General features: G+C 43.4%; 1 protein-coding gene across 1 annotated transcript in view; it reads left to right on the top strand.

Moving 5' to 3' along the window:
- Positions 1-20609, top strand: part of HSD17B3 (hydroxysteroid 17-beta dehydrogenase 3) — a 1428528-nt gene that overhangs the window by 1093387 nt on the left and 314532 nt on the right. The window contains exons 5-8 of the mRNA XM_069227886.1: positions 6092-6159; positions 6335-6370; positions 13806-13840; positions 15645-15726. Coding sequence (XP_069083987.1) covers positions 6092-6159; positions 6335-6370; positions 13806-13840; positions 15645-15726 — 221 coding nt within the window. The remainder of the gene's footprint in view (positions 1-6091; positions 6160-6334; positions 6371-13805; positions 13841-15644; positions 15727-20609) is intronic.

Raw genomic sequence — 20609 nt, forward strand, 5'->3', positions numbered from 1 at the left:
ATGATAAACCGTCTATGGCTACAACGTTTCTATGTCTGCTTAAAACATTTTGTTGGACACGCCCCTCGCCCTCACACTAATTAGGAGGGATTTTGGTGGGTTGATTGAAAGGTCCAGCAATAGACAGCCCCTCTCTTCAGTCAATGGAAACTCCAGGCCTTAAGAGGCCTCCACATACTTATATAACCTTTGTGATACATGCCACTATTAGCATTACCACCCTGCACTGCGACAATGCACCCTATTTTCCGAGGCACATAGATGTTTCTCTGGCATAGGCTATTTCCTTGTCCATATAGCTGAAGTTGAGCTGGTTGCCAATTGCCAGGCGCACCCATGTGATATTTCGGACCAGTCCTCAATAGAGCTTACGATAGGGAGTCAAACAATCAGAGAGCAGAGCATGTGGTGACTTAACGTATGGTGGCTGACCAAAAGGAAGTCAGAACACCTACCAGAGAAGAAATAGCCCAATACTTTACCAACAACACAAATCAATAAAATCCCTTATAATATTACGGGAGGTCCTTAAACCTGCAGTGAGGGGAATGGCCATGGGAATCATTTCCCACAAGTGACAACCAGCAGGGAAACAGGCCGGTTAAGAAAAACAATTCTTGAACATGAAAACATTGCCAGGCGAAGTAATCAGAGGATGTCCTCCAAGAACTGAAACTGAAGGAATCAGAGGATGTCCTCCAAGAAATTAAACTGAAGGAATCAGAGGATGTCCTCCATGAACTGGAACTTATCAAACTTAAATACCAACAAATTTTTCCTTACGATGCCAGTGAGATGTGGAGGGCCTCTTAATGGAGCCTGCACAAACAGGGTGATACAACTGGAAAGCTACTACACTGAAGTAGGTGCAGAGAGACGTAACGGACATGTGGGAGGGATCTCGAATGACACCAGGAGGCTTCTCACTGACCTACAGGCAATGGCTCAGACATTTTCTTTGTTTTTATCATAGACTGCACAGCCCACCAGAGCCAGTTTCACGGAGCAACATTCAGACCTTCATGAACATTCTTCCCTTTCCAGTCTGTGCCGCTGTGACCGAACCTCCGTAGATGATGTAATTACAGTAGACAAATAGATTGAAGCTATTAACTTGAATCACAAAAAACCTCCCGTACCTAACAAATTCCGGTCAGCTTCATTTTAGGGATTTTGGGGCCCCAGGGAAAGAAGTATTTTCAGGGGACCTCGTTTGGAACATCTTTGAACCCTTAACGGCTAACTAAAGTCCTGGGATGCCAAACAATATTGAATTTTACGTTACAGGTTGAGAGCCAGAAATACACAAAAATGAAATGGAGAGAAAGTTCACTCTCCCAGGGGGCCCTTGGAAGGTGGGGACTCTGAGCAATTGCCCACTCAGATTCTTTAATCTTTTGCCAGAGCTCTCAGTCAGCCTCTTTACGCACTGTTTACCACTGCTCGAGAAGAAAGTGCCCTTCCACAAAGCATGTGCGAAGCATCCTTCAAACCCTACCTCCCCACTGCCAACTGTGATTGATATAGACGAATTTCATGAATTAATACTGAACTAAAATACTGGCCAAAATATTGACAAAACACCTTCTAAATGTGATTGGATATGTAGTCCATCAAGGCCAGAGTTGTTTCATGCCCAATTGATCCACCATTCAAAAAATAAGGCACTTTGTTAATGCCATGGCTCTGGCACATAAACCTTGCTTGTGCCTTTGGTCTACTTTCGAGATGGCATTTAATATCTATTTGCTCTCCAGTGAGGAAGACGTTAGGTCCAAACTCTATAACTTGTATATGCCTAATATATACGACTGCAAAGGCCAGGGTAGGATCAAGGAGTATGTTGTCTGATCCATTTCCAACGAATAAGGGCTATCACGAACAATGTCCCCTAACTTCTTTCTATGGTGATGGAACGCCTGGTGGCATGGCTTTGACAGAATGATGAAATAGAGCGCTGTCAGTGGACTCCAGTGTTTGAGTACAAAGTAGCATTGTACCGTGATGACTTATTGATATATGTGGTGCACCTTGCTGTTTGGGCCCACAGATGGAATGGGTTCTCAACAAGTTTGGTCTTATGTACAGAATGAAGAGAATCAGCAGCATGGATGAACAACACTGTTCTTTTGATGGCTGGTCTAAAGAGAGGATTCCACTACAGGAATGCGCTCCCTCTTTCCCTGATGAGCAGAATAGTCTTCATTAAAATGATGACATATCGCAGGACCCTTTACATTTTGCAGAATTAATCTATTAGTCTCCCTCTTTTTTTAATTGAATGACTTCCTTGGTGCTCTCTTTCCTTTCGCAACATAAGATCTCACAGTATCCACAGTGCAGAGTTTCAGATCTCCATATGATGCAGGATGGCATCCATGGCGTGATTTCTCCTTACTTTTTGCCTTCTGACCTCCTGTTTTTCTGACTTCATTTGTGCAGGCGTTAGGATTCTGTGCACTTAACAACTGCTAACAACTGCTAAAGTGCCGGGGCTCTGTACTCTGAAATATTATTATACTGGCTTCTCCACAATTAACTTATTTAATGTATTTTTTAAAGCCTTAGTAAAGTGCACTACATGTGCCCAGGGCCTGTAAATTAAATGCTGCTGGTGGGCCTGCGGCACTGATTGTGCCACCCACTACAGAAGTTCTTTAAACGTGTCTCAAGCCTGCCTCTGCAGACCCTGCATGTGCAGTTTTAAACTGCCATTTTTACCTTGCAACTGTACCCACTTGCCAGGCCAAAACTTTTTCCTTTTGATTACATATTTCACCCCTTAGGTAGGCCCTGGATAGCCACAAGGGCAGGGTGCAGTGTATGTAAAAACATGGACATTTACTTTTAACTTTAACATGTCCGGGTAGTGAAAAACGATTAAATTCGTGTTTCACTACTGCAAGGCTTATCTCTGCAATAGATTAACATTGGGGTCACCTTAAATCAACCTTTAAGCGTACTTTCCAATTGGGAAAAGACAGAAATTTGGAGTTTGATGTCTCTGGATTTTCAATTTAAAATCACAACTTATGGCGAAGTCGAATTCTAAATTGTAAGTCTCAAAATACCACTTTTCAAAAGTTGGCATTTTCTTACCTTAACCATTCTGTGCCTCTGCCTCTCTCTAAGTACACATCTGGGTTGGGTGACAGCTGGGGTATGTGCATTCCCTCTAGACACTCATACAGAAATGGAGCTGGGGTGTGACATTTGCATCTTAATGGGCCATCACCAGGCTGATGAGTCTTCCTGGGCTGGATAAGAGGGAGGAGCTGACACTTGCTCCTGAATAGGGAAGTTCCTCTTCCCACACAAAGGGCTGCATAACCCCCTTGTAGAGTGTCTGGAGCCAGAGAAGAAGGTCAGTGATTTTGTGCACTTCAAAGGCCTATCTTTGAAGTCTCCCCCACTTCAAAGACTCAACTGGGTATAAGTATTGGACCCCAAACGCCACCAAATCAGTACACTTCCGAATCTGAAGGACATTCTGCCAGGAAGAAGGACTGCTGTGCTTCTAGAAGAGACTGGCACTCTGCTCAGCTGCACTGCTGTGTGGGCCTGCTGCCTCTTGACTGGGAGTGAGAAGGACTGGACTTTGGTCACTACATCCTCTAGAGAACGGAGGGCCTGATTTATAGTTTGGCGGACGGGTTTCTCTGTCACAAACATGATGGATATGGATATTGTGTCCACCGTATTACAAGTACCATAGGATATAAGAAACATTAATATGGCGGACCAGATACCTGTCACTTTTGCGACGGAGTAACCCTATCTGACAAACTCTAAATCAGGCCCTAAGTGACTCTGGGGGCTTGCTGGCTTTCCCTCTGTTCTTGCAGGCTCAGGGACATCAAAGTCTGCCTGCAACTGTGCTCCTGCTACTGGAATCTACCATCTGTGAGTCCTACCATTGCCTGAGGTGCCAATCCAGCCCTGAGCCTTTAGGGTGGGTTTTGCAGCTATTTTTCTGCAAAAATCGATGCATCCAAGCCGTTGCACCGATCGGAACCGATGCAGTGCCCTCCGACGCCGATTCATTGCGGATTCAACGATGCGGAACCCAACTACGAGGTTCGATGATGACGCAGCACTAATCCGAGGACACCGCTGGCCGCCTCTCTGTTGATGCATCACATACATCTTAATGAAGTTCGACGCTGACACAGGACCCAGCTGTGAGGCTTAACAATGATGCATCTACTCAACTTGGGATATCGGAACTGATGCTTCGCCTTCGCATCACTCCTCGACGTCAACACTTGATCCATTAAAGGTACTTTTTCAGTGGGCTCTGTATGAGTCCTGCAGCTGGCCTGCCCTCCAATTGCAGGCAGCCTGAACTTTGGACTTGCCCTGGTCTAGTGCAACCTCAAGTACCCATTTAGCACTATTGACTTTAAAGCACTACTTTGCAGTTTGTTCTTTAAAAATGTGTATTGCAGAATATACTTATTTGTTTTTTGTTGTTTTGGTTTTGTTTTACTCAGATAAATATTCCCTATTTATCTAAATTGGTGTGGTGTTTTTCACTATGTTACTGTAATTTAAGTGCTGCACAGTTAAGCCTGGCTGCTGTGTGCAAAGCTACAAGAGGGAGAACACAGGTTAATTTAGGATCTGACTTACCCTGACTAGGATGGTGTTTCCTACTTGGACAGGCTGCATACCTCTGCCAACTAGAGACCCAATTTGTAAATCATAGGGTTAGGGTGGCAGAGGTCCTTTCTAGTTACAGAGCAGCGCATCCCATAGTAGAGAATGAATTGTCGTATGGGTCTGGTGGGGATCCCGCCTCCATGCCTGAACTTTGAGCACTGGGTAACACACTTCCTATATGGAGGAAGACTACTAGGAGATTCCCATTCAGCAAAGACTATGGTATTTAAAACACACTATGACACAAATGAAGTGACAATGGAACTGATCAGAGAAACTTCACTCTATATGGTCACAGTTACCACAGATTACCAGTTTACCAGATTGTGGTGTGTGGGACAGATTGGGGATATCCACTATGGTGGCACTGATCACCCAATCCACATTGAAATCCTTTGCAGAACTCCAAAACGAATTTACAATCCACCAGCTACAATTTTACAAACATTTGCAATTCTGCCACTCGCTGTCCTCTACTTTGCCCTGATTGACACATTTACCTATTTCAATCCACTCAGGGTAGATAGAGCTCACCTTGACAGTGATGAGGGAGGGAAAAAGATTTCCAGAATTTGTAAATCATTAATCATACACATGTGACACATTTTTTATCCTTTGGGGGGGCCTGGGAAAAAGATATAGGTCCATTTGACGAAACAGAGTGGCAAGAGGTGCTAATGGAGCCCAGATTTATCACCATAGTGGCAGAATATTGACTCATAGAATTTAATTACCTGCACTGAATCTACTGCACAGGAGTGACTTTATGGCATATGCATAGACTCCTCACGTGCCTCCATGGGTGAGGAAAACGAGGACATCTACCAACAGTCTGGGCTTGTACGACCTTACAGTGGACATAGGGAGCAGTCCAGAAAGTGTGTCCAAAAGTAATGGATAGATCCATTGCCCTCACTTCACAGGTAGCCTAATTGACTATACTGTGCAATACTGGGTGGATTGACCAGCTATCAGAAAGCAGCCCTAGTTTGCGTTGAGTTCTGGCTAAGCAGGTGATCGCTCAGAACTGGAGGAAACTTGAAGCCCCAAGCATTGCGAAATGGAAGAATGAAAGTGAAGAATGCAAAATGCTTGAATTGACCACTTTTGAGGCATGGTGATATCCCTAGAAATATCAAAAGATTTGGAGTGGGTGAGGTGGGCGTAATACTGTGGTCTAACAGGTAGGCGACCATATCATTAGATCTTGGTTTATGCTGGAGGGAGATGAACACTGTGGAACCAGATGTGAAACAGCGCCGATCTGACATTGTGTGGTATCCTCCAATGACTAATAAATCTTCGTGTTTGTAAGTGACAAATACCAATAAAGAGTTTTATTTAAAAAAAGACTAATGTCAAGCATAATGTGTGCACTATATAATACTTTGTTACTGAAACTGTTTCTGTAATCTCAATCTTCCTTCAGTTAACAACGTTGGAATGCTTCCCAATGCTGTGCCCTCTCGTTTTCTGGATGGAAATCAAAACTACACGGTAAAACCTATATGATTTTTTAATCATTTTGAAAATGTCTATTTAACAGCCTCATCTATCAGAATACAGCGCCAACTGAATAGTTTGGGGACTTGCAGTATAGCTTATACATCACTTTTATTGCTTGATATCATTGTTTCTTATATAAGTCGTTTTCCTTTTGTTTCAACCACAGGGCCTCATCAACTGCAACATATTATCTGTTGTCAAGGTATGTGCTAAGTATGAAATGTCGCCTTATTTAGGATACTTCGGGTCAGTGCCCCCTTTAACTCAGAACCTTTAGTTCAGACTGCTATTGACACACAGTTGGGGCAATGCTTGTATGACTTCTTACCTTCGGTTGCACTATCAGGGATTGGTGTAGAATGTGTAGGTACCCTGTATGCAGTGGCGTAGCGTGGGTTGTCAGCACCCGGGGCAAAGCAAGTAATTTGCGCCCCCTAACCCGTGGATTTTAGCACTCGCGAGTGCGAGCGCGAGCGCGCCCCCCCCCCCCAGATGTTGCGCCCGGTGCGGCCGGCCCCCCTGCACCCTCCACGCTACGCCACTGCCTGTATGATGGCACTAAGTACTGCCATATAACAAGAATCCCACTAACAAACTGGGTGGGTAGGCAGGAGCTGTGTAATGGAGGGATCTCCTACATGGCAGCAACAGTGAGCACATCGAGGGTAGGTGAAGTCTGTCCCAAGAGACAGAATCCCACAGCCAAGCTCAAGTGCTCCATAGAGTTTTTCTGCAGTCACTGCAATCTTGGATTTGCCCCCAGGTCTCTGCCTGTTCCTCCAGCATTCATGCCCAAAGCTGCCACTTCAGAGCGCTTCAGTTGCCACATTGTCCATTTTTCTTTGACCTAGGCTAGTGCGGGTGGCTGCTGGGACCACCCACATCTGCTCGACTTTTCTGCGTCTTTGCATTGACTTCTCCGTTGACACTAATTCCCGACCTCTGAGTTCCCTGTTATAACCAGTACATCGACCTGTGGTTGCAACAGTCCCAAAACTCGGCAGCCAGTAGGAGTTAAACCTCGCTCTTCTCATTTTTTACTCTATTTAATCTCATTTGTTTGCACATACATTTCATACCAACTTGTGGTGTCTGTGCCCCAGTGCAAGTCACACCCTATGGACAGATGATGGATACCACTCAAGTAACATCGTCACCGTGCCCCTGATTAGGTACATATCGAGTTCTGCCAAGATATTTCTGGTTCTAGTCGCATGCATTCTCCTTTTGAAGTAGGCTTCTTCAAGTCCATTAAATGTGACCTGTCCATCAACGGTCAGCTGCTCATTAATGACATTTATAAGGAAGGCTATAGCAAATCTATGTCTCTCTTCGGTGCTAACATAAAATATAAATTGCTTTGACATGCAGCATTCAAGGAGACAAAGGGGGTCATTCTAACCCTGGCGGTCATTGACCGCCAGGGTGAACGACCGCGGGAGCACCGCCAACAGGCTGGCGGTGCTCCCAAGGGCATTCTGACTGCGGCGGTATGGCCGCGGTCAGAAACGGAAAACTGGCGGTCTCCCGCCGGTTTTCCGCTGCCCTGAGGAATCCTCCATGGCGGCGCAGCTTGCTGCGCCGCCATGGGGATTCCGACCCCCTCACCGCCATCCTGTTCCTGTCGGTTTTGACCCCCAGGAACAGGATGGCGGTGAGGGGTGTCGTGGGGCCCCTGGGGGCCCCTAAAAGATTTTCAGTGTCTGCCATGCAGACACTGAAAATCACGACGGGTGCTACTGCACCCGTCGCACCCTTCCCACTCCGCCGGCTCCATTCGGAGCCGGCTTCCTCGTGGGAAGGGGTTTCCCGCTGGGCTGGCGGGCGGCCTTTTGGCGGTCGCCCACCAGCCCAGCGGGAAACACAGAATGACCGCGTATCGGTATTCTGTTGGGGGAACTTTGGCGGGTGACCTCCGCCGCCCGCCAAAGTTAGAATCACCCCTAAAGTCCTTAGGTGGCCTGGGCCCAAATTACACATGATACAATTATGTCTGTTATCCCTAAAGATGGCAAGGACCTCCAAGACCTATCTACCTACCTCCCCATTGCTTTGATAAAAATGGACGTTAAGCATCTTGCTAAGACAATAGCAACTAGACTGTGCAGGGTAATACTCCCTAATACATAAGGCAGAGGTTGGGTTATTACCGGATCGATCATCTAGCAGTCAACTGCAGACCTTAGCACATCTCTTATGGCAAAGTAAGGACTCCTTGAAAGAGGTATTGGCTGTCGCCCTAGACACAGAGAAAGCATTCGACCAGGTTGAGTGTAGGTGCTTTTTCTAAACTCCCAAGAGGACCGACATGGATAAAAAGTTGCAAAAATGAATAACTATAGCATCCTGTAAATACTTAACAGTACGGTGTTGGATTTTATCAGGTGCAATACTTATTGCATCCAATACTGGGTCACTCTAAAGATGGCACAAAAGTGAATCTGGTTCTGCAATGCTCTGCATCCATCTGACTTAATGTACATTTACTGTTAGGCAACTCCCCACTGTGATGGGACAAATGTTCTGTCCAAGAGGATCTCCCTACTAGCTTGTTGATCAGATGGAACTCCCAAGGATATCTGCTCAATGCATACTGAAAACTTGCTGAACGTTGTGGATACCTTGCCATATCGCCAACTATAACATTGTCTGAAAAGGTGCCCAGGACCATTGCCTACTGAGCTATACAAATCCACCATCTTAGACCTAAATTCAGTACAACGGGGTAATCTCCATCCTATATATCATCATTCTCTAGATTTTCTTTGAATATACCTTCTGTTTGATATGGCAGATCATTCTGTTAACAGATGATAGGTATGTCAGAGAAATAAATAAAAGAGAACTAAATAAAGTGAGGCTGTTTCTCTACTCCAAGTGCTAGAGGAACACCCAAGAATGCTTTGATTTACTCCACATCCTATGGAGCTGTCCAAATTGCAGTAGTACTGCGGCATTACATGGCACAATGTATCCCACATCAGTGGACTAGACATCCTCCCATCTGCACACCTTACAATACTCCATGACAAAACTGAGGTTAGAAGTCTTTTCTCGCATAGATGGGGCTGCAGTCAAGGAATGTATCCTGCACCATTGGCAACAAAAGACAGTACCCACTGATGAAGAATGGATAATTGAACTGTTGCACATAGTCCTTTGCCAACGGATCATATACAAAGTTAATGATCACCAGGCCATTTGTGACTGTATCACCGGGCTGACTCTTCTTCTGTATCATTTGTCTGTCCAATGGTAGTCATCTCTTCCTATACTGATGTTATTGCCTCTTGGTTCATGAACCGATCATTGCTGCATGAGTACTCACATTAACTGAAGAGCTTACTTTGGTTGGAAGGATCGATTTACTCTACACTACCACTTACCCAATTCACGATCACTTGGTAGAAACAATATGCCTACTCCCGCCCCATCCAAGGCACTCCGATATCAGTGATGATACTTGTACATATGGTAACGGTGTGGCACCAACACATTGTAGTCAGAATATAATCTGACAAATACTGCATCAAAATAAAATTTAACAAAATATAAACCATTTGAGTTAATAGTAGAAATGTTACACCCAGCGGGACAATATTTTTCTAAAAGACATTTAGTAAATAATGTTTTTGTTAGACAATATTAGTTACAAAATATTCTGGCATACAACTACAGTGATTACATACTGTAGCCCCCCCCTCCCGGAACCCTCTGATGTCATACCTCTAATTGTATAGGTTATGATTTAGAACTACTGGCAATGTTTAGAACTGTTATATGACACCAGACCTTTATTCCCCTTTTCCCCTTACCCTACGTCCCCACACCATCATAATTGTTTTCCCATACACCATGTCTCTTCCCCAGCCTTGAAATACTCAGATAATATCCTGAATCGTCAGTTGTTTTTTTGTTTACGGTAGAGCTTCTGTCTCCGAATGTTGTCCCTGGGTGGTGCAGATTAGCGTTACTGGACTGTGTGGCTTAATACTGTTTTTAATTATTTAGATCACACACCTGTGTATTGATAGCACTCTACGTGCCTGATGTACCATGTCTCTTTTACTTCAAATGACAAAAAATATATATATTGTGGAAAAAGGAAGGAGGAATGACTGTGGCAAGAAGGCAGAGTGGCAGTTGCAGATATTAACATACTACAAATACCGCAGACCCTGACTGATGTACTCATTTATTTTAATAGCAGCTCAGCTGAGCTGTACGCTGGGCTCAGCAGTGAACACCTGCAAAGGGAGTCTTTACACATGAGCCATCCAGCACATTCAGTCAGTGCAGTGTGACAAATGTATTCCTTTCCTGGTGTTTAATATTTACCAGGGATATGTACCTTTTTACTATAAAAAGTCCCTTATGTTGCCCCAATAGTATGACTAGAACTTGTAGGTGACCGTTTTGTGTGTGTTCACAAGAAAATCAGGGCTTTTGGGCCACTTTTACGTTTTCAGTTCTAGCTAGAAAATACTGCAAGGTTGCAAGTAAAAAATACCTCAGGCTGTAGGTGTAGGAAATGCGGCAAGTTCTGCAAATTATAGGTTAGCCACAGACCAGGATCTTCGTGAGAATTTGCTTGTGTAGGAAAACGTCACACACCTCTTAGGCATACTAATATGTCATCTGCCTAAAGAAAAATAACTAGCTTCTAAATATACCCTTGAATACCTTTTACTCCCAAATCCATGCTATACGAATTTGATGGTCATTGAAGATAAAAGGAGAGACCAAGATGGCAAACCTTTCTCATCCTCTGATTTTTAGTATAAACATTTACGAAAGAAACAATATATTTTCTATCCTCAACCAGCATAGCATCTCAGAGAGAACAGGCGCCAGACATCCTACTTTTTGGTGTTCACACCTTCAAAACATTTCTCTACCTATTTTATATTGCATTATTGAGGTCCAGGAATTTGACTATCATGGTCCTTCTGTACTATAAACCTGTTTTTTCCTCCCTAGTTTTGCCACAGCCTTGGTTTACATCAGATCTACAGGCCTCGAGTGCCTAACAAGGACTTCATTGATGAATTCTCAGATCTCTTCGTGACCTTGTCCATTTGATATGTCCACACAACCCTCTTATGTGACTTCAACCGGACAGCCAACACAAACTAAGAAAATATGAGACACCCTTCTCAACCTCATTGACACACTCAATGTGGTGTAGTATGTCACACAACCAACACACTGCAAAAGCCACACCCTCTACTTTGTTTTCTCAACATCACCAAAATCCAATGCTAACCACCCATCCCTGAGCTGGACCAACCACTTCACCATCCCTATCACCCTGCACAGCACCCTAGGTCAACCCAAAGGAGAAGACCAATTCTTTAAATCCTGCAAATACTTCTCCATAGACAACCTAATGCTTGAATTCTTCTCACCCTCTGTCAACTAAATGTCTAATGCTTACATCCTTATAAACAACTTCAACAGGTTTAGGAAAACGATGTGAACATCCAAGCCCCAATTAAAACACACAAGTGCAATCAAAGCCTGCAGCATCTTAAACATCTTCCTGACAATGTGTGATCCATCCATGAACAGGAAAAGAAATGGAAGAAAAACAGAACTTTCAATGACTTCATGATACTGAAGTCCCTCTGCACAGTATCCCGATAGCTCATCACATCAGCCAAAGCAAAATACTGTACTGAAACTATTAATAAAGCCACCATTAGAGCAGAATGTGTTTCAATGCAAACACTGTATCAGCCCCCTGTCACACCCACCTATTTCTCAATCCACAGAAAAGTTAATTGACATCATTCTCTTCTTCAGTGAAAAAACACAGATGTGGCAGCACATTGACAACATCAACCCAGCTTCATCTGTTAAGCCCACCCCTTCCTGTCAAAATCCTGCAATGGCCATCCTTCAAAGCCCAATCTCTTGCCAAGTTTTCCAACATACTCAACTCACTCAAAGCCACTACTTATGAAGATGATGTCTTAAGAATGTTCTTCATCAAAGCTTTCTAAGTGGATTCTCTCCCACTCCTAATCACTATTTTCATGGCCCCCCTCCCTCAGGCCTCTTTGCAGAATTTCTCAAGACCGGTACGATTCTTTCACTCCTACATTAGACCATGATGACATTACCAAGCCACCACTCACCTACCAATCTTTGGCAAGATCATTGAAAAATCATTCTACGTTCAACTCCCAGATCAAATAAATACTAGCCAGTCTGGCTTCAGATCATGCTGAAGCACAGAGACTGCTACCTTACACATTGTAGATGATACTGTCCTAAACACAGATGAAGATGACACCTGCCTCCTGATATTGCTGAACCTTTCAGCTGCCTTTGACACAGCTCAGCACACCACCCTCATACGCACCCTTAAGTCTTGATGGGATTCACTACCAGTATTCTTCACTGGTTCTCCTCCTACCTTTCCCAACATCACTAGTTTTTTCACATGGCCACCAATAGGTCCCAAAAGATCCACATTACCTGCAGAGTCCCCTAGGCTTCCATACAGTCCCCAGTCATCTTCAACCTCTACATAAAGCCACTTAACCCTCTACTAACAGATAATAGCATCAAGATTCACCTATGCCAATGTTATAGAACTCTGCATGAAAGTCTTCTCTGCTTCAGATATCCAACACGTAAAACACTGCCTGCACATCATCCAGAGCTAGTCCACACAATGGGTGTGGCATTTAGTTGTGAAAGAAATACTGCTGGGGTAAAAGGGGCACTGCCTTGCAAACAAACAAACCACAGGTCAAAAAATGACTTCTAGTTTTCGAGGGTGTCAAAAAAGTCCCCTGCAGAACAAGACACATCCTATTCATTGCCTGAATGTGTAGTGACAAGAGACAGCCAAAGTTTCACTCTGCTGTAGGCAGTTATGGCTTTTACCCATTTTAAGACCATCTCAGGGCTCGACCAATTTTGTCTGGTTAATTCCCCCATTTAAGGATGGAGGTAATCTTATAATTTCTGTAAAAGTGCTTTACTGACAGATGTAATTTTACCCTGACAGATTGAATTTTAACACCAGATGGTTTGTCCTTGTTCTGTGACGGACAGCATATACCAGTGACAGTAATTATTGAATACTTCCAGCTGCATTTCAACTTTGCAGTTCGTTTTAAGCCATACATTTTAATATATTTTGAAATAATTTCACAGATTCCTCCAGTTGCAGCCTCTAGCACAAATCTTTTTGTAAAATGCAGTGTTGCAAAACTTGCCCCCTTCGATAATGTACAAGCAGTAAAGAGGATGCGGGCAGTTAAAGATCGCATAGCATAACATCGTTGAGGACTGTGCATTAAAAAATAGCCATTGAAAAGATGTATCCTTTGATCAAGACTTTCAATTGCTTTTGGTAGGCTTGTCCAACAGTTTGGCTGGTTGAATGAAAAATGTGATTTTATTTTTCAAATACACTAGAGCTTTGTGTGAATGCATTTTGGAGAACTTATACTCTATTTTCTTCATTCTACTTGTATTTCAAATAGATATTTTTTGGAGAAGATTGATTATGTAATCGTATAGAGGTACCCTTCCTGCAAAGTGTTCCTTGTTGAACGTTTCAGCCCAATTGCATTGCCTCTCCTTAATCGTGACATAACCAATGCTATTTTCTTTCACAGATGACAAGGCTGGTCTTGGGACAAATGGAACAAAGGTGTGCACCTATTTTTATTGTTACCTGTGTTGTTACGCTGACTGTCACTATGGTTAATGCAGGAACATAACATCTCAGCTATATTAGGCACTGGTTGAAAATACTATGGGACTGATTAGGGTGTGACAAGCAGCCCACTGCCTTGCCAGGTTGGCAGAGGGCATTCCCCCTTATTTGCACGGTTGGCAGAGGGCATCCTGCCATATTTAGCAATCCTAACCTGCCTGCTGGGAAATTCTAAGTCTTTAGAGCTGGTGCAGTAATTGCTCTGAAGGCTGAAGAGTTTGAAGAGTGGGTGCCATGGTCCTAGCACAGAGGAAGGTTCCTGCCTGTGTAGCGCGGTCATCAATATATTTTCCTACATGAAACTGTCAGAGAAATCTAGTGACCTTCTTGCCTCCCTAATGAGGGCGAGGTGCCTGTCACTATCACTTGGCAGCTGAATGTCAGACAGGCACTGGGCCAACGGTTTGCATTGGAGAAGCTAGCTGTATGAAGATCCCGTGATCCTGCCTTCGGGGTGCACTGTGCGAGGACTTTCTGCGTGCCTGCTGCCATCATGAATACTAGTTTGGAACCTGTGCTGAACTTCAGTATTCAAAACCTCTTGGAAATCAGATCCACTCTAGATTCCTTTCCAGGGATTACTTATCAACCACTAATGCATTATGATACTTGTATCCCTTACCCCATCACAAGCACTGGAGAGGAGACTTTGGGTGAATCTTATTATACTTGCAACTGTAGCTTACCTCCTTCACCATGCCTACGTGTTCCCTTGCATGAATCACTATCATACTACAAAATAACATATGATCCATGTTCCATTCTGGATTTTGGTTCTGCCCCCTGGTTGCTTTCTGGAACCTCTGTGAACTCCTTCAGTCAGAGAGCTGGAGGAGGGACTTTGACTGCTCTAACCTGTACTGTGCTGCAGTCTGCTCACACCTGCTCTGAATTCCAGTCATCCTGTGTGGCTGTGAACTGGGAGGAGGGATTTAAGCCTGGCATCTGCTTTCAGAACTCGTGCTTCTCTGGTTTGGTCTCCATTCCGCTCAGGTAAGGGAAAGACTTCTGCAGTTGTGCCCTGGCCCTGTGGAGTCTTAGCTGTCTCAGTGTTGTTGTCAGCCTCGGTCCACCATGTACTGAGTACAACAGTCTCTAAACAGCACGCCCCACTATTACTTTGCTGCATGACTGTTGTTAAGAGTAATCTGCTGTTGTCAGTCCAAAAGGCTTTCTCTAAGCTACCAAGTGACCTCCTGTTCATTTACCAGTACACCCCTTACTTTGATCACAATTTGTTCTTTTCTGTCTCCTGTCATCTGTTGTTTAGTAGCCTCAGTTATACCGTGAGTAGCCTGGTATTACCTTGCCTTGTCTCCTTTCTAAGTGTTACCTCTGGAATCACTCAGCTCTGCCTTCGTTCCCTGACAAGCCTGGGCTCTGCTGACGAAATCCCAGCAATTCCCCCACCTCTTTATGTGGCAGTGAAACCTTAAGTTTTATGATGCAGGTGAACCACGCTCCGCCATACTCTAAATCATCCCCTGTCTGATTATGGTTGTAACTTCTAATTTGAGCGAGGTCAGTCCAAAACCACCATCCTTTATATAATACTAATGGGTAATAAATCACTATGATAGACAGCATAAATATTGTTTGATAATATTCAGTAAATATTGCCTCTGAGATAGGAATTATGTGCTGAGCTTCATCTAAAAGGGGGAACTACTGAGCTTTACAGATTCATCATTTCATTATGCTTGTACACATACTCAATGCACATATTTTTGAATTTCAGGAAAAAGGGTCTTATATTGAATATTTCGTCTGGTGTGTCAAGCTACCCTTGTCCGCTATATACTGCATATTCTGCTTCAAAAGTAAGTTACATTTCTAAATATTATGTGCTGTGCGGGGACGAAACCTTGCAAAACCAAATTTAAAGACTATTACGTTGTTATAGCATTCATAGTTATGATTGTTGGGTCTGATGTAAGTATATCTTTCAGTTTTACCTTCAGCATTCATCATCTGACTTTTGTTAGTAGCTGAAGAGAGTGTTTGCAAATTTTCAAGGTTCCCAGTAAAAATATTGTGGGAAAATGTACACTGAAAAAAGGTGTGTCAAAAATGTAGTCTACTGAAAAAAATATAATAAAAATATATGGCCACAAAAAAATTAAAAATGTCTTGCCTTACAGGGCAACGGAAACTAAGACAAAGGGAAAGGTGGTATGTTCCTGCTAAAGTGAGGTAGGGACTAGTGGAACAGGAGACTAGTATTTTTTGTAGGTTTTAGGGAAGAGTGCCATTAAGCGGTAGTAAGGAGCTGGAAGGATTCAGAAATTGGTAGCATTAAGGGGCTGTTAGGGGGCTTTAGGGTTAGGGAATGGTGGCTTTAAGGAGTAGTAAGGGTTTTCAGGGTTCAGGGAAGGGTAGCATTAAGGCATAGTTTGGGTTTTTAGAGGTCAGGTATCGGTAGTGTCAAAGGGTAGTAAGAGTTTTTAGGATCCTTGGAAGGGTATCATTAAGGAGTAGCAAAGGTGTTTTAGGCTTCAGTGAAGGGTTAATAGGCAAGAGGTAGCAAGGGGTTTTTAGGGGTCAGGGAAGGGTGTGTAAAGGTTTTGTAAGGGGTTTTTAGGATTTGGGGAAGAATAGCATTAAACAGTAGTGAGGGGTTGGTAGGGCTCAGAGATTAGTATAATTAGTATAATTAAGTGATAGTTAGAGACTTTTAAGGTTGAATTACAGATCAGGAAAGAGTAGCATTAAGAAGGCCGTAAGAGTTTTTTTTTAAGGTTCGGGTAAGGGTAGCAAGAGATTTCTAGGTTTTGGGGAACAGTGGCATTATTGGATAGGATGGAATTTTTAAAGATCATCATAGGGTGGCATTAGCAGATAGTAAGCAGCTTTTAGGGAAGGATGTGTAAAGGGGTTTTAGGGCTTATGGATGACTAGCATTAAAGGTAGTAAGAGGATGGTAGGGTTCAGAGATTGATAGAGTTAAGTGGTAGTTGAGAGCTTTTATCATTCAAAGAAAGGTAGTGTTGAGGGATAGAATGGATGTTTTCTGGACCAGGAAGTGTAGCATTAGTAGGTGGTTTGAGGTTTTTATGGTTTATAGACTGTCAGTTTAAAGATTCTGGGATAGGTAACTTTGAGGGGTAGTAAGGGTTGGTTAAGAAAGGATAGAAATAAGTGGAGGTAAGTGAATTTTAGGTTCATCAAAGGTTAACATTGAGGGAAAATAAGTGGGTTTTAAGGTTCAGTCAAGGGTAGCATTGAGTGGTTCTAATGCTTTTTTAGGGCTCAGGGAAGGGCAGTGGTAAGAGGTTAATAGGGTTCATGGAAGGATACATAAACGGGAGATGTTTTTTTTTAAGGTTCAGGGAATAGAAGTATTAAGGGGTACCAAAGGATTTTAGGGTTCTGGGAAGGGTAACATTAAGGGGTATTACAGGGTTTTAGGGATTCATGACAGAGGAGCATTAAGGGGGTACAAAGGTGTCATTAGGTACAGTTGGGTAAGTAAAATAGTGCATATAATAAAAACAACTTTTAATAGGACAACATTATCACCTAAAAACTTTCTACTCGACTATAATGTAGCTGGCATTTCAAAAGTTAACTTTATTACATACAGCCAGATTCAAATACCAGCAAATATCCACAAGTATCAAATGGTTACATTGTTTAGTTGTATTTCAACCTCAATCAGTAACAAATACTCTGCCCCGAATTTTGGGGGCTGCACCAATGCCTGTCTGATCTAGAGTACAACGTTCAGATCAGTTTACCATGTTCTCTCTCCTTTTGTAAATCTAGACAAAAAGTCTGTTTGTTCATTGAGGAGAAAAAGATGCTCTACAGTCGTCTGTTTCTCTTCATTACTGTTATGATGTTTCATAAGTAAATCCTGTAAAACGTTTCCCTTTCGTCCTTTGCTTCCTTGCTCTACCAGTCCATTTGTATTGAAAACATGATCCTAATAATGCCTTAGTGTCAATTTTAGGTTTAGTGAGAAGGCATGTTGTCCTGTATATTTGCAATTCCTCAACCATGTACTTTAAACGTGTGGGCTCTTTTATACCCTGCCAATGTTCCTTACTTCCAGACAAATTAACATCCCTAAGACCTCATGAACCACGTGTTATTATATCAGAATATCAAAGAAAACCAATGAGTTTGTGGTCGGAGGTGGTCATGTTCTTGCGGATGCTGGGAGAGGTCCGCCCAATGACAAGTGGATGTAGACCATCAGGCCTTTTGTCAAAGTCGATCAGTTGTGTAGTAGCTTTCAGTTTTCCGTGTATTTGATTCCTTGCGCCTTGAGCGTGTGAAAGAAACACGCACTGGAGAGAAAGATACAAAGTAAACTACGGAGGAGAATAACCAGAGTGTAATCGGACTGACATGGATCGCTAACTTTTGGTTGAAAGTACTTGGGACGTGGGGAGATGTGAAAGTTTTAAACACTGGGATGGCTGACTGTCTAGCTAGTGAGGGGATGCAGAAAGGAAACTCGTTGATGCAGCGCTCTCATCTTTTGACACGCCATTGTGTTTGTGCCTACCTACCCTCACCTTCCTCCCCAATTGTGAAATGTGTCACTCTTGAGAATCATCCTCCCGGACCGGGATGTCTGTTCCCTCTGTTTCCATTTCTCATTAAATGGAGAGGAGTGGTGTTTGTCAAATTCTTTTTGTCGTTTTTGAAACATAGTTTTATTGTTTTTTTACAATGTACGAATATCATCGTAAACAGTAAACCTACTTCAGTCCACAATTGTAGTTCACTATACTCAGATGTACCTTGCAAAGCAGACTTCGTGACTCCACCGCATATTTCTGATACTCCTCCGTCCTGCCGGTGCTAGCTGTGTCCCTAACACCTGCCAAACAAATGCAGGGAGGGTAGTCCCACTGCAGCTCCGCCCCAAGCTCTACCATTCGCCACCAGAACATCAAAACAAGTTCATGCATTCTCTCCATGGGCCCCACACCCTGTCAAGTTTCTGTTGAAAGCAACAGGCCTGGTGTAGAGTCCCCTCGGCTTGCACGCACCAAACCAAAGTGGCAAGTACGAGGTTTCCCCACTCTCTTGAAGTCTCTCTTCTGGCAACCATTGGAGCCACGTTGCTAAAAAACAGAGGGGCATATTTACAACCATCTAGCGCCTTCCTGTGTCACATTAGCGTCTTTTTATTTTTAAGCTAATGTGGCGTTAGGAAGGCTTTTTTGCCGTGCTGTATTTACAAAGTGGCGCAATGCTTGCTCTTTGCGCCACATTATGCTGGCACCAGGCATAATATATGCAAGGGGGACATTCCTGCTCTAGGAGGCCCGCAAAAAATGGCACAGGGAAATCTACAAGATTTCACTGCACCATTTTTGGCATAATTTTTAACACCTGCTCAAAGCAGGTATTAAAATGATGCACCCATAGAAACCTATGGACCTCCTTGCACTTTGCTGCAATAGTCAAAAAGTTTGATGCTAGTGCAGCAAAGCGCCACAGTAGCGTAAAAAATGTTGACACTATTGGCCTAACGACCACCACGGTGCTCTGTATTGTAAATATGGCGCACCCATGGTGTTGTTTAGTGGGGCTGGGGTGATGCTAGGAAACTGGTACATCAGCACTGATGCTCCAGTTTCTTGTAAATATGCCCCAGGGTGTACTTAGGCAGCATTTAATCCCCCAGATTCCCAACGCGGACAGTTTCTGGTCTATTGCCAGATTTCCTTCCTTAACTTCTGAGATACATTGACCCCTCTTTGTACAGTATGGGTGCAGCCTGGGGCAGCCCCACGGGGTATGTAACAGTGTCCCTGGCAGGCCACATCCCCGCGAATGTTTGTCGTTGCCCACCTTCCCCATGTTGAACATCCTATTTCTGGTATGGTATGCTTCGTGCAATATTTTTTGTTGCACAAGTCTGACTCTTGCTTTCATTGCAACCACCCTCAGGTGACGGCACACCTCCACCCAGTCTTCATTGGCTAAAACCCCCAGATAGCACTCCCGTTTATCCCTCAGAACATCCTAAGGCATCCGACTATCATTCAGTAGTGTCCTATATATTTGTAAAATAGAGTGTTTGTGTGAGGGGCTGATAAAAATTGTTACTCCACCGGTGATTCATCATGCACCTATCTCCCCATATCCTGAGAGACCATGTTTTAATTGTGTATAGCACAAGTGCTGATTGTCCACTAGTTCATATTTTTTTGTATCTTTCCATTAGACAAGCGTCCCTGTGGTCTCTAAATGTCCAGTTTTGATATCCCCCTGATATCCCATTGTTTTCTTCCCTCCAGGTTTGTTTTTTACAGATACTCCAGGGTGCTGAATTTCCACTGGGGAGATCTTCAATGTCACCCGTCTCTTCCACTGCAGTTTTGATGTAGCCCTCTTCCATACTTTAGTTAGTAATTCTGTCAGGTTGGGTGTTGAGCGGCACAGCCCCTACCATGTAGTTTGCTTAAGTACCCTTGTTAAATAGCTACTTTAGCCATGTTTTAGCACGTCATTTTAGCAAAGTAGGCCTGCCGTTGTGCACTCTAGCCCAGTTACGTTTTTTTCAGCATTTTCTTATTTTTCTAGCATTAGCCACATTTGCGGTGTTGTTTTATTTTCTCTGTCTGTTTGTTCTTTCGCCTAGCAAAGCATCACGTTCTTAGCGCTGCATTAATTTCACTTTGTGCTTTCTTCAAGGCTGCAGTCAGATAGAGTTGCCAGCAAAAGTAGTACACTTTGTCTC

Source organism: Pleurodeles waltl, chromosome 1_1 (genome assembly GCF_031143425.1).
Source record: "Pleurodeles waltl isolate 20211129_DDA chromosome 1_1, aPleWal1.hap1.20221129, whole genome shotgun sequence".
In the NCBI taxonomy this organism is placed as follows: Eukaryota; Metazoa; Chordata; class Amphibia; order Caudata; family Salamandridae; genus Pleurodeles; species Pleurodeles waltl.